Source organism: Leptinotarsa decemlineata, unplaced genomic scaffold, assembly GCF_025532065.1.
Source record: "Leptinotarsa decemlineata unplaced genomic scaffold, Ldec_3_MD MMD2_P_RNA_scaffold_9, whole genome shotgun sequence".
Taxonomy (NCBI): domain Eukaryota; kingdom Metazoa; phylum Arthropoda; class Insecta; order Coleoptera; family Chrysomelidae; genus Leptinotarsa; species Leptinotarsa decemlineata.
In genome coordinates, this window is record NW_027412536.1 from 13,877,404 (window position 1) to 13,893,442 (window position 16,039).

Below are 16,039 nucleotides of genomic sequence, written 5' to 3' on the forward strand. Positions count from 1 at the left end.
CAATAGTGAGAAACGTTATATTTCCTTCTAGACCAAGAGTTCATGACAGAATTGGAAATAACCAATTTCATCCATGCACAACTAAATCGGTTTAGTGGAAAATCATACTGCCTTTGTTTATTAAGCTCACGGTTACTGTGAGTTTTATTGTAATAATTCAGAAAGTTGAATGAATTTACACCATAATTTTTATTACTTTATTTTTATCGTACTATCAACCACATAACAGAGCGAACACAAGGATTCCGCATCATAGAATATTATTTAGAATATATAGTTGTATTCGAAATTTGACATTGGCATCAATTTTTGAATCTAACGAGGTGAAAAAAAAATCTAGTCACATGATTCCCATTATATGTCAAATTTTATTTTTTCCAAAAAAATTCGAAAATTAGGTATTGAAGTATTGAAAAAAAATAGGAGAAAAAGTTTTTCTAAATGCTATTTGACTGATGCAAAATTTCAGCTACATACTATAATTTTGATTTTATGTTGATATTTCGGAAAAATACAAATCTTAAAAAAGTTATGAAATCGAAGTTATACACACAGTGTTGCGAAATGAAACTTGACGTAACCTACATAAAACTTCGTTTTTAATAATGATTTTTGCCAAACATATTTCCAAACATATTTTTTGAATTCCAATTCAATAAACTTAAAACAATTCCAATGTGTTTTCAATCGAATCATTGAAATTTGAAAAACTTTTAATGAATTTGAATGTTAATTTGCTTTCCACCTGTCTATCACTGTAGACTTTACTTTTTTATACACAATGTACTTGTTTATCTTAATTATAATGTTATACTTTTGGACTACCTTTTCAAAAATATACCGGGTTATGCACTCAATATACACCCCCATTTTTTTCTTTATTTCTCAAGTTATTTTTATTTTAAGAAAGGCAGAAATACGCCAGCCAATCACAATAAAAATTCCAAAGAAGAATTGAAAAGTTCTAAATCCAGATCCAGATCCAAATCCAGTGTAATAATGGATGTAGGTTCAGCGTAGTATTTTCTGTTTGTCAGGATTGTGATGATTTGAAACAGGAATTTGATACTTGACAAAAATGTTTGATTCTGATTTTGATTATTTTGAATCTTGAAAGTTGACTTGACAGCACTGACACTTTGACATTGACTGTGTCTAGGACAAAGATGAAAAGCAGATATACTATGATTCTACTCAGAAAATAAATTCCGTACGGTTCTAGACTCTGAACTCTACGTAACCGCAGCAACTTCATCCCCCTAGTGGGCGTTATTTAGATCGGATCGTACCGCTTCGCCTGTAGAACAGCAGAAAATAAATTCCGTACGGTTCTAGACTCTGAACTCTACGTAACCGCAGCAACTTCATCCCCCTAGTGGGCGTTATTTAGATCGGATCGTACCGCTTCGCCTGTAGAACAGCAAAGAAGGAACTTGTTCAGCACATATTCTTTCTGCACGGTCTTGACCGAAGAATCGTCTTACCTTAGCCAGCAATTATTGTAGCCGACGTGAAACATCGGTCACATATGACCTAGACATATAACGTCTGGTCGATTGAAAAACACTTTTACGCTACTTTCAGCGCAGCACAGCGCTTTCCGCTTTTTTGTCCTAGACACAGTCAATGTCAAAGTGTCAGTGCTGTCAAGTCAACTTTCAAGATTCAAAATAATCAAAATATCAAAATCAGAATCAAACATTTTTGTCAAGTATCAAATTCCTGTTTCAAATCATCACAATCCTGACAAACAGAAAATACTACGCTGAACCTACATCCATTATTACACACTCCAGAGAAAAAAAATGTCAGTTTAAAAATAAGATTGAAGTACATAAAAAATGAAAAATGGATGCATTATATATTTCAATCCGAAGTAGAATTTTACCAATAGGCACTAGAATTACAGTTTCACGAAGGAATTTCGCCAGGTACATATGTAGAGCAATTTTAATCTTCAAATTGATGTTTTCAAAGGAAATAGTTTTTACCACACATTAGAACCGTTTAGAACCTATTCTGGACGAGCTTCTCAGCATCCAAATAGACCTAATGAGGAGGTGATCGAAATGTTATCCTGAAAATGAAATGTTTATATGGAGAAAAGTGTACCTACTTGTAAAGTTGATTTTGGGAATTTGATTATGATACTGAATTCATTGGCAAAAACAATCCTCCTTTCACTTTTTCATAAGTTCAATTTTTTTAAAAGTAATCAAGTTACTGTCATTAGCGGAAATGTACAGTAAAACTCCATTTAACCAAACTCGGGTCAACTGGAATCCAGGTTAACCGAAACTATTCATCAAAATAAACAAACTAAAAATGTCAAGTTTTTCAATATATATATGTTTTTCAACTGATGAAACAAAAAATAATCCAACAAGCAAATATTTCGCAATAAATTACAAAGAGTTCAACATGCACAAATTGTTTGTAATTGATTTTCTTTACACATTTGGTACATTTAGATGTTAATGGGTCATCTGAAACTGCCGTATAGTATTTTTTGTTAACCTGGGTTTTACTATTTTCATGAATTCAGTAGATAAGTTAGTTTCATTTGGCAACTGAACAATCTCTAGTCACGATATAAATGGAATAACTGTCCTTACATCAAATGAAAGCTGAGTAACATAATTTTATGGTATTAATTATGATCATATTCTGTTGATGCCATTTTGGCTAGCTAAACTTACGTTGACTATAGTATAATAAGAATTCTTTGTAGAAAATGTTATTTCTCTAGATCCATTTTATGCCACAATTTGTAGATTCACGTATTATTATTACTGTGTTCAAGAGTTTAGGTTATTTCTAGACTCGCAGAAGTTGGAAGATTAGAAACTCCGAAAGTATCAGGAAGATATGAAACTGGCCAGTTAATCCTACATAGGGTGTTTGGATACCGAGGTGTTGTTCTGTTTCCATGGCTGGCCAGAGTTTATGATAGGGATCTTCCTAATAGAGGAGGAAATGATGAGGAATCACCATCTGGAGTTGGAAAAGAAGTTAGAGGACGCACTCATACTTTCTATCAAGTCCTTATCGATCAAAGAGATTGCCCTTTTATTGTAAGTCATATGTAGATAAGTTGAATATTTTACTCATATTATGTAAACGTGAACAATTTTTAGAGAGCTCAAACTGAAGCTGTCACTTTTTTGGGGAATCAGGAGTCTTCTAGAAGTTTATATGCAATACCAGGTCTCGACTATGTTGCTCATGAAGATATCATCCCTTATGTCAGTGCAGAAAAAACCCCTTTGAACCATGAATTATTCGACAAGTTTTTGACACCTAATCCTAAAGGAGGTATATGAATATTCACTTTCACTATTACATCATTTATCCTGCTAATTGCCTAAATTTGATTTGAAAAAATGTTTGAGAGGGTATCATGTTGGATATTTCATTATTTCATGAAAGTCTTCTTAATACTGCCTGCATATCCACATATCAACCATGCATAAGATTATGAAACCCAACTTTAAAAAGTATTACGTTTGGAAATCATGTGAATGCCGTCACATAGTAATATACAATTTGAAATAAGTTGATTCTGTATGTTTCAATTTTTTGTTCGTTTCAATGTCATGTGTTTTTGTAGCTCCATTTCTCAATAATTATTTTTTATACTGTGTTATAGTACATATGGATCGATAGATAATTTTCTACTGTAAACATTGATGCTCTTCATGCTTTTTCCAAATTTCAATTTTTTGTCTCATTTCAGCTTATTATCTACTATATGATTTTTACTAAACGATTTTCAGACAATTTTTCTCTATGACTTCCAATTGAATTAAAGCGTTGTCGAAACAGCACAAAAAATTAACCAGGAATTTTGCAACTCTAGTATTAATGAACGCACTATTCAATGTTGGTTTGCTAACTTTCATTCTAGAGATTTCAGCCTGGAAGATGAGGCTCTGAGTGGTTGACCTACGGGACGAGGATTTGAGGACCCTCTTAGAGACTGATCCATCACAATCGGTGCGCGGAATGGTGGAAAAACTGGGCATTAACTTTCATGCAATTCTTGATGGCTTAAAACATATAGGAAAAGTCAAAAAGTTCGAAAAGAGGGTTCTCCACGATTTCAACGATCGACAGAAATTTTCTCGTTTCCAGGTCTGTTCTTCTTTGTTTTTGCACAACCAAAACGATACTGTTTTGGATTGAATCGTCAAGTGTGATGAAAAGTGGATCCTCTACGACTGCAGGAGATGTTCAGGACAGTGGCTGAACACCATTAAGCCACCCAAAGGCGAAACCCCCCCAAAAAGACCGTGGTTACTGTATGGTGATCAGCGCTAATGTGATTCACTATAACTTTCTGCAGCTGAGCTAAGCAATCACAGCAGAGTTCTGTTGTGAGGGAATCCATGAAATGTACCGAAAATTGCGTCAACAGAAGAGGTCCGATCCTGCTCCCCACCCGTCCGCACATTTCACAAATCACCGTCGGAAAATTAAATGAATTGAGCGTCAAAGATCGGCCTCACCCATCATACTCCCCAAACTTCCTTCCAACCGACTACCATTTTTTCAAGCATTTCTCACCAGTAGAATCTTTGCCATTCAGAACCAGGCATAAACGGCCTTCGTCGGCTTCATCGAATCCCGAGTAAACAATTTTCATGCTAACGGAATTAATTGACTTGTTTTACATTGGTTAAAGTACCCTGATTCAAATGGCGCTTATTTCAAATCAATTGAATAAGTATTCACTGAGATATTACGGTTTGAAGTAGACTCATAAAAACGGACAGTACTTTCGAAATAACCTAATAATATTATCAAGCAATGTGTTTCCTTTCTACAGATCCTCCATTCACTGCTCAAGAAACACTCAAGGCATGGCAAAATAAAAATCATCCTTGGTTGGAACTGTCAGATGTTCATAAAGAAACAACAGAAAATGTTCGAGTCACTGTTATACCATTCTACATGGGATGCAGAGATTCTCATGCAAGTTCGGTATTTTGGGTAAGGATTTAGGATCAATATATACCTATTTTTCTTTGTAATGTATCCCCTGGCAAATTCGTTCAAAATTAAAGTAAAATTATTACAACTACATATTTGTTTTGAAAACAGCAGCATACTTTTTGACTTCTTGTCATTTTCAGATTCAAAATGTTACAAAGTTACGAAAACATAAATTTATGTTAATCAATTTCACTTACAAATTGTTGATTATCATGTTTTTAATTTTTTCTTAACTATAGAGTGTTTGACAAATAAAAAACTTGAAACAACAGACAGTGCGTATCATAAGTGATACCCCCCCCTATTTAACTCGTTACTGATCTCTTGTTATGAAATTCTACAATGTACATTAGATTATGAACAGTTCACCCCTAATTTCATCCCTTACTGGAAGGGAGCAACTCTTTGGAAAAATTTAAATAGCATGGGGTAGTGAGTAGTAGCTCATTTGAAAGGGGGTTTTCTTCTCTATTCAACCATGCAAAGGAATTGAAATTTGCTACATTATTTCAAGAGTTATGATTGCTTAAGAATAACGACAATTAACATAACGCAATAACCCTTAGAATTGAAAATTCGGCCCTGTATGATATCGGTTTTGGTTCAGAGGTCAAGTGAGATGTATTTTGCGTACATATAAGGTTCGTTCCAACCATGAGTCACAAACAGATTTCCAACTGTTTGTAAATCGTTGTCAACGCGCATGTCTGGTAAATATTGGTTTCTGATTAATTTGAAATTTCTGATTGGAACAGCTGATAGTTCAACTGAAGTTTGGCATGGAATTTCAACATAACCTTTAAAAATAATTTGGGTAAGAAAGTTTTTGGTTTTCTACTACTCCATCTTGATACCAAAAAAGGGGATGAGGGAATCTTCCAAAGAAAGGAAAGAAGTAATCAATTTGAAAATAAATAACTCTATACATGGATGTGTAGATCATGCAAAGAAGTAACTTTCAGACACAAACTGAAAGAATGTCCTCCTGAAACAGCTACTTTCATATAAACATTGAAAAACACGAAAGAAAAAAAATTCTTTCGAAATAAGTACTTCTATATGAACACTGAATTATACAGAAGATACTTTTCTGTACTCAGTTTGTATTTCAAACATTCCACAACGAATGTCACTCCTAAAAATATAACCCCTTCAATTCTTTAAAAATAAATCTAATCAAGTGTATTTTTGGAGAGTAAAAGAAGGTTGCAGTATTTTATATCTCTATTCTATTTACTAATCAACATGGAACTGGGAGGTCACCGCAATAATTAATTTGTGTAATTAAAGATGTTCATATTTTAGGTTCACTTAAAGAATTCCTAATTTTTCCTGCGCCAGCAGATCCATAATTTATTTTATAACAATTTTTGCAGGTTATGTTGTTTGTAAGTTGCATGAACATAAAACAGAAACAGTAATACAGAATACGCATGCGTCAGATTGATGGTTAGAAGATAATCCTCAAACCATTCTGATAGATTTCGAACAGGTTTGAATCTTGGATGGAACAGAAAACTGATAGTTTACTAATGGTTGGAAACTCACGTTGGAACGCAATCACATTACTGCGCAGAATCCTGACTGTCAGAAACTGTTTCTGACGCTGGTTGGAACGAACCTATAAACTGCACGTTTTTGTAGGTGTTTTTGGAGGTTTGAGGATAAATTGTCAATATGAGAAACTGACATCACAGAGGGTATGAGTCAGTGTATTCCAGCTGTAAGTTGTACTTGCTGTTCATCTTCAAACAATGATTGCACCACATGCTAAGCGATTGTTATTTTTGGTGAGGCTCATCTCAATTATCATGAGTCTGTAAACTTCAATGAACATTTGCCAGATCGCCCTATTGATAGACATCATTCCAAACAGTTACTGGAAAAAATGTATAAGAACGGTGGTGTGCAAAATGAAACACGTTCTGGGCGATCAACTACACGGGAAGATAAACAAGTGGACATTATGAGCGAGTTTGTGAATAATCCGTCCTCATCAAGTAGAACTGCTGCCTTGAATTGTGAGGTTTCGCAGATGACGGTATTGAGAGTTTAAAAAAAAAGGAAATTTCATCTCTACAAAATAAAAATGGTGCATGAACTGACGGACGATGATCCAGACCACCGTCTAGAATATTGTGAAATTGCCTCTAACAATATTTTGCAAACTCCCAGCTATTTGAAACACATTTGTTTCAGTGATGATGCTACTTTTTTTTAACAGTCACTTGCATAGACAAATTGTGAGGTATTGGTCCGATGAAAATCCTCGACTTTTACGCGAGACTCATACCCAGTTTCCCCAGAAAGTCAATGTGTGGGCAGGAACACTAGGTGACCACATTATAGGTCCGTTATTCATTGATCCACTGATAGTGGCAACTGTTGAAAATAATTTAGACGAATTTGACATGGACATCATTCTGCAACAAGATTGGAGTTCCTCCTCATTTTTCAGTTGCTGTGAGAACTTATTTGAATACTGTTTATGCAGGACGATGGGTAGGGCGCCAAGGATCTGTGGAATGGCCTCCAAGATCACCAGATCTAACTCCTTTAGATTTATTCTCATGGGGTTACCTGAATTCTAAAGTTTATGAGACTCAGTGCCATTTTATTCAGGAGTTGCTTGCACGGATTACAGAAGTGTGTGCAACAATTACTAGCGATACTTTGCAAAGCGTCAGGAGTGGAACTGAAAATAAACTCTATTTTTGCCAGGAGATCAACGGGGAACATTTCAAACATTTACTGTAATAACAGAAAAAGTTAGTTTTAGTTTGGTTGCCTTCCTGTTTGTGGTGTAATTCTTTGCACGGTTGAATAAAAAATCTATCAAAACACTATCTGTGTAGGATAACGTTGATTTTAAGAACTTAAGTCCTTCACTGACTGACAGTGTCATACCACTGAAACAGAGATTTAATAATTTGTGATTTCATATTGTAGAACCTAATGATAGCAGAAGCCCGAAACATTTGTTGTTTTTTAAGCAAATGTAAATATAGGAAGGGTACAGCATGATGACCGTTGGTTAACTGTATGGAGAATAATACGATTCATATCCTGAAATTTGGGAACGATAGATTTCTCAATATGTTTTATCGAATGAAAATAATGACGTTTTTCCAACCCTTCTGGTTATACCAAAATTTGGTATCTACATCCTTAATTCAAATGTAACACCCTGTATATTTTCACATTTTTGTATACCTGGCATAATTCTAATGTGAGTTCATGTAATATATGTAGTATATACTAAAAATGAACCGTTCTCGAGATATTCATTTGTTTACTCAAAAAAACTAGGTATTCAGCTCTTGAGTGATTCCTCCATAAAATTCAAAAGTTTGATAGAATACATGATCTACACATCTATGTATAGAGTTAATTTTTGAAATTGATCGTTTCCTTCATTTCTTTGGAAGATTCCTACAATTTTTGTATACAGAAGGAGTAGTAGAAAGCCGAAAGTTGTCCCAAAAATTAATCTCTCCTAAAAATATACCCTTTCAATTTAAATAAATAAACTATTACTGATTCATCAAAATAATTCATTTCATTGTTTTGTAGAAGTAACATTTCCAAGATGTTATACAAGGTATGAGGAATCGATGACTAATTCTGAAGATATAAAAATGAACCAAAACTTTTTTCATTGAAAATATGCCAGGTATTCAAAAATGTGAAAACATACAAGGTGTTACATTTGAAATAAGGAAGTTGGTACCAATTTTCAGGATATGAATCCTATTAGTTCTCAAAATAAGGCTAACCGACGTTCATCACTCTGTACCTTGTATGTACCAAATCTAAACAGGCAAAAATTAATGTCAAAAAACAAAACCTTCATGCATATTTTCCTTAATGCTGTCGTTTTTTCAGTGGAGATACTGCATAAGATTAGAGAACTTGGGATCATTGAGTGTCCAATTAAGAGAGAGGCATTGGAGAATTTTTTCCCTTTCTGGAACACTAGAAACTGTTAGGGGAAGAGGAGTTGTTGGACAAGAACCAGCATTAACTAGAACATTACCTGCCTTTCAATATAGTAGCCATGTGAGTTTACAAGCACCAAGTGGACATATGTGGTAAGTTCAATCATCATCAATTACATGAAATCAATATTAACTTTTATAATATTAACTTTTGGTATCGGAAAATATGTAAAGTAGGATGTGTTTACACAATCTTGATGAAAGTTAATTCGAAAAACTTTAAAAATTATGTTTATTAAAGTCTATTCACTATAACTTTGGTTTCTGTTTTCAACTAGTCTCTACAATTTCATAAACTACACTTTATGATTTGATATTTTTCGTAGTGAATAAAATACATATATTCAGGTCGTTCCAGAATTTTAGTAAACAAATTTATGTTACTTGTAAAGTTAGAAAATTGAAACAAAGGCGGTCTTGAAAGACGCCAGAATGCCCTTCCGAGATAATCTTTGAAATCATAACCATTGCAGTTTCTAAGGAACTCCAACTTTTTTTTCACCCCCAACAGTTAAATACTTCAGTTGAGTCTTCATATCATTGTTAATACAGATAGGTGGCATTGTTTATAACAGAAATGCTTTAAAGTTATTTTCCACCAAAATTTTAATTTCACAAACTCTGCAAAATCTGTTCCAACTGTGCTCCACCTCATTCCACACAAGTTTCATACTGTCTCATGAATTTCTTAGTGCAGGTCGATGTAATTATAGCTGGTGTGTTGGTTTGGCATCTTCCAAATCTACTCAAGGTATTTTCTATACAATATATTTTAGATAACCTCCATTTAAAAAAAAAAGTGGAGTCATATCAAGGGAACGAGCTGGCCAGCGCATTGGACTTCTGTGATGGATGACAGTTTGAGAGTTATGGGGAGAAGCGCCACCTTATTGCCATATTATCAGTGGTCGTTCGGACAGAGAAATATGTTCTAATAGATCGGTCAAGCTGTTCAGCAGTGTTGAATGTGAAAAATCAAAATCGGTTTTTCGTCATAATTACTAATTTTTGAGATTTAAAAAAAACATTTCAGGTCTCTATTTACCACATTCTTTTTGAGACAGAACTGAAGTTTCTCTGCCTCATCAAAGGCATGAAGAAGAGTGATCAAATATTATATTTTCACCTTCTTTGAAGGATTTTTTTTTTTATTCCCTATTTTGAAACTAGTGGCAGGATTACTGAAATTATATATTTCCAAAATCTCAAATTAATTTTGATCAAAAAATGTATACATGTTCGGATCAATAATATTCAACCACTTTTGAGATAGGTACTTAAAAATTTGTTATGAAGAGAAAAATTTTCATTGCACGAATGTATGACAATTAACCATCAAGTTGAAATCTCTCCATTCATTTGGTTAATGTTCAAGTGTTATGTGTTGGAGATTAGAAAAAGGGACTTGTCTTCTGTATCTGGATAATCAAAATATATTGAAATAATGCCAACTTCGTGAATGAAATATTATTCACAGATGAGTCAACTTTTACAAGAAAGGGTATTTTTGATTTGAGGAATTTACAATTTTGCAGAAGAGAATAGAATTATCATTTTCAATATTCTTTTGAAATATTGGGACTGGAATTATGGCAAATGAATTTTTTGGATATGCTCTCACTTGGAGAAAATGTTTAAATTTCCTGGAAAATAATTTGAATGAGATTCTGGAAGATGTTTTCTTAATTAATAGAACTAATGTATGTTTTATATATACATTGATGCTACCGAAACTTCTGCAACAATTATAAAATAATTGAAAATGAGAGAAAATTTCCTCAATATGTATCAAAATGATAACGTTCTGTGAAAACTAAAATTTAATTTTCTCGGAACAGTACGGTCATGTATATAAAATAACGGGAGACATTTCGAACCATTCGTGAAATGAATATGCAAATTATTTGCGTGTATTATTATAACTGTAGTATTTTGTCTTAAAATTCTTCTATATTAAATACATCCATTTTCCTTTATTTGACCACAGTATGGACGATCAAATAAACATGTGGGTTTCATAAAAAAAGAAGTATAATTCTGTCAAAGCTATTTCCCGTGTTTTTTGGCTGCGGCCTGCATGTTTTTATTCCTGACGTCGTCTACTATTGCGATAGACATTATCAAAAGTGATGATCTAACAGTCGAAGTACTCGAGTTGTTCTCAACGCAGAAATTACATTGTTGGAATTTGTCTCCGGTTAATTGGATTAAATGACCTGTTTGTGTACCCATATTTTACTAATGTTCATTGTCTCTTCCTTTCTATTGAAATTATTCCTATTGCCTATCTATATATTCTTGGATAGTAATTTTGAGTTTTATCTAGTATTTGTGTATCTTCAAATGAGATAATGTGAGAGCCTTCTTTGAGAGCATGTTTATCTACATCTGATTTTTTGGTTTGCCCAAGGCGACAAGGTACCTATACTTATTTTCATGATTCCACTAAAGCTCTGTATATCATTTCAATTTTTCAGTTTCTTGAACATTTTAATTGATATTTGGGAAAAAACTACAATTTTGTATATTTCAAAAAGTACTGAATCTTATTAATAAAAATAAGTATAGATTTTTTACCCAAAATCAACTTGTGATTTTAAAAATATTAAAATATCGGATTATATAATTATCTAGCATTTTTTTACATTAATGTATACTCTATTTGTTTTAGGGGTACCTTCAGAATGGAACGTGAAGATGGATACACATTTGATTGTAGAATTCCCCCATTTTCTCTTGAGAGCAAACCTGAAAGTGGTGGTGTGTCTCCCCAGAAACTCTTTAGTCTATAGTATATTACTTGTATATAGGCTGATTCTGTATATAATATTTACTAATTTATGACTCTAGATGTACTTTATCCAAAATTTTTGTCTCAGAATATATATTACAGGTAGTTGCGTTTTTATTTCTGAGCTATTATTCCCATAAAAAAAACTTTTTGGCTTGTGGCTCAAGAAATGTTTAGTGTATATGGTTAAAAAGATGTCGCGACATTTCCCCTTTTCCATAAGGGAATATGTACAGCTTGTCAAAATTAGGAAGAGACTTGAGAATTCCATCTCCCTCTCTCTCACACAGTCTCCTAACGAACGCGCATCTTAGGAAAGGTTCTAAGCCGAGACTTTGAAGTCACTTCCTAGATTTGACAAGCTGTAATCGTCTCTACTTATTCAGGCACCACTGATGAGACCTATGGCTAGTTTGAATGACTTGGTCTGGTGTTGATCTAAATATACTCGTGAGTAGATTTAACTCATTTACGACAAAGTCGTAATGTTTTGAAAGAATTGAATTCTTCATCTTGTGAAGTTATCCAGAACGCTGTAAAGTCCGCCATTAAAAATGATAGTATATAAGTGAAATTTTATATTGTAACTCTGCCATATATTATATTTTTTAGCATTCCTATGAAAGACATCTGATTCAATTTCATTACGGATGATTGGAGTACAATCTGAATATGAAAGTAGTTGTGTTTCAAAAGTTTTTTTTTTCGTGTTACTCACGGTTCATGCGAAAGTAGTTTCGGGAATGCATTTTCTTCTAGTTTGTATCTGAATATAACTTCTATGCATGATCTACACATCTTTGTAGAGAGTTCATTTTGAACTTGCAATATATTTTAGTTTCGGGATCGAAAACATGTTTTTTGTACTCCTGTTTTTACGCCCATGAATAAGGACAAAACAACAGCACTAAGGAAAATCCGTAAGGCGCTCTAAAAGCGATGCCTGTGCGAAAGTAGCGATTCACATTGGATTTGAATCACTGGAGATTAAATCCACCTCCAGATGAAAGAGTTCTTTAACAGTGAAGTTCGAGGTGTACGGAATTGAACCTCAAAACGATGAGCAGCTACAATCTGTCCCATATTTTTTATATGTACCGCTCTTGGTGGAATCCAGTGTGCCAAGTCACTTGAACACCTCCCGTGAAAGTATCTGAGAACACCTCCCGTGAAAGTATCTGAAGAGAGACAAATCTCCAACCTTTCTTCGATGTTCCAGGCTATCAAGTTTGAATGTCTCCAATCAGACGGATGGCTCTTTTCTGGATGGAATCCAGCAACTTCAGGGTATGTTTGGGGCCAGAGCTCCATACATGAGAACAATACTCCAAAGAAGGTCAGATATGAGCTTTATAAAGCATCAAAAGTTACTGAGGTGTGTATAGTTTTCTGGTTCGGAACAGTGTTCCAAGCTTTTGAGAAGCAGCCTTTGCAATTCCAGCGACATGATTGTGCCAAGACATATTGGTGTCCATTTTAACCCCCAACAAACATATCGAAGCAGAAAGCGGAATTGTCTGACCTGACATTATATCCGTTTCGGAGACATTTATCTTCTTGGAGAAAACCGGTGTCTGGGTTTTTGTGGCATTGAATTGAACCTGGTTACTTTCACCCCAATTCCAAATCACTTCTAGATCCTCATTAAGATATGCAACCTCCTGCTACCGGTGAAGATGTGTCTTCTTGGCTGATGTCCTGGAATTCAAATGGAATGACGAGACAAGTGTCTGTTTCCTGTTCAAATAGAAAGAGGTATATTTTTAGAAGAGGTCAATTTTTGGAAAAAGATTGTTGGCTATCTGCTTCTCCATCTTTATGCAAAAAAAATTGGGAATCTTCCAAAGAAAGAAAACAATTTCAAAATAAACTATATACAAAGATATATAAATTTCTCAAAGAGTTTATTTTTAAAATTCATTCTTCTGTCCTTTTTTTGTAAGGTTCTTTCATTGTTTTGCATTAAGACGGAGAAGTAGAAAGCCAAAACCTTTCTTTCCAAAAGTTGTTTCCTCTTCCAGATTAGGAAATGAATTGCAAACTGTCTTAGCCATCATACACATCTGACCATACTTTTTTTGGATACCAGCGTGATGATTAAATTCATAGTGGTGATATATATTTGTATGAGTTTTCTTTCAATAAACACTAATATCAGAAGTATTTATTGTTTTTTGATCATCACATGATAATGAAGTTGATTATGAACTCTTTCTAATGTGTTGTTTCCAATTGAGACGTTGTTAAAAAGTGATTTTTTTTGTTTTTTAAACGAAAAATAATTATTTTCTAAAACGGCAATCATCTGAAGAAAGTATAGAAATTTCTCTACTGATTTACCGTTGTTTATCTTTTAAAGAATATGAAAAACAATCCATTAATTTGAATTGAGAGTACAATATTTTTAGGAAAGAAGAATAATTTTTGGGAAAGCTTTCTGGCTTTCTACTTCTCCATTATTAAACAAAAAATGTGGAAAACTTCCAAAGAAAGGAAAAAACTACAATAAAAACTGTACAAAGATATGTAGTACATTCACAGAAGTTTCTTTCAGATACAGATTTTTTTTTGAAATAACTACTTTCACATGAAAATTGAATTACACGAAAGGAGAAAATCCAACTACTTCTATATTAACATTGGATAACAAGCAAACAACTTTTATCCATTTGTTTACAAACATTCCTTATGGAATTGAAGAACATATCATTCATAGGACTGCTACACAATGTGATATATAAAATAGTATCATTATTAAATTTAACTTAGATAAAATAGGTACTATTATCCTCAATGATGTACTTCGAAGTTTCGGAACAAGACACTGGACTTATTCAACTAATCAGCACAGTTTTGTATATCATTACATGACAAAACACTAATTTCGTAACATTACGACTTTGTCATCGGAAGAGATAAATCTGCTCTAGTCACGATAACAGATCTTAATCATATTGGAGTACTTAGGCGAAAACTTGACGTCATTTGGAGGGGAAGTAATGGTATCGAATGTTAAATTAGAGTATTAAACAATATCAGCGATCATATATTTTAGTTATGATCCAACACCAGACAGCATTGTTTCGACCCACCATAGGTATCAGCAGTGGTGCTAGGCTAAACCACAATTGTATTGCTGGACTCAACTGTCCTTAGAGGACAAGCCTGAGTAAGGGCGATGGTATTTCCCTCTACGAAGACGCCATCTATGGAATCAACACAGAACTGAATCCACTAGGGAACCTTGTCCATAAACATAAGGATTGCGGATGTAACCTGCTGAATGACCTCGACCTAGTCTATTTTCCGGATTTCAGATTAGCGTACTCACATTGTCACAGGTAAATAAAATTCAGATACTCGGTTAAGGACCGTCTGTTATTACCTACAGTGGTGTATAAGGGTTACCATTGTTAATTATTTCAGTTAGTTACAACGTTACTTACAAATACAAGTCAGTGGTAAAAAAGCATAGAAAGTTTTATTTCTCATTTTTCATGTAGTATAACAAATATTCGTAATGATAGTTCTACCATGGTCGTTACTTCACTGCTCATCAATGACTTCAAAATCAAAAGGATGTCATGGAAATAAGTGACGTTCCAGTAATCCATAACAGATTATTTCCAGGATACAGTTGTAGTTGAGTTACGTCGGAGGTTTTGATTCTATCCATCCATGACATCCGTCTGCAAGTTTCACTAATCACCGTCCGAAAAATTAAACGAATTGAGTTTCTAATTTCTGCCTCACCCGCCATACTCCTCAGAACACTCGCCAACCGACTTTCACGCCGGCGAGTAGGGTATAACCATCGCTAATCAGCACCAGGCAAAAGCCACCTTCGTCGACTTCATCGAAACCCCAGCAAGCAATTTTTACAGTGACGAATTATTCAACTTGTGTTACTTTGGCAAAATTGCACTGATTGAAATGGCGCTTATTTCGAATGAATTTTCACTCATATATTACAGTTTGAAGTAGACACATACGAACAAAACTTTAGAAAAAAAAAATGGTTATAACGTAACACATCACAAACCCACTACCATAACAGATGTATTTGGATACCTGCCAAAAGGACAAATTTCCACAAGAACTACTATTCTCTATCAATATTCATCAGCATCAATATATGGCGAAGACGCCATATATATATATATATATATATATATATATATATATATATATATATATATATATATATATATGGCGTCTTCGTAGAGGAAAATACCATCGCCCTTACTCAGGCTTG

At 33.9% G+C, this 16,039-nt stretch overlaps 1 protein-coding gene across 1 annotated transcript; it reads left to right on the forward strand.

Moving 5' to 3' along the window:
• The first annotated feature begins 1,627 nt into the window (after positions 1-1,627).
• POLDIP2 (DNA polymerase delta interacting protein 2) lies at positions 1,628-11,889 on the forward strand. Its single transcript, XM_074170656.1, has 6 exons — positions 1,628-1,931; positions 2,822-3,074; positions 3,138-3,315; positions 4,829-4,992; positions 8,881-9,086; positions 11,665-11,889. The coding sequence occupies exons 1-6, from the start codon at positions 1,849-1,851 to the stop codon at positions 11,783-11,785; spliced, it is 1,005 nt and encodes a 334-aa protein (XP_074026757.1). The 5' UTR covers positions 1,628-1,848; the 3' UTR covers positions 11,786-11,889.
• The last annotated feature ends 4,150 nt before the right edge of the window (positions 11,890-16,039 follow it).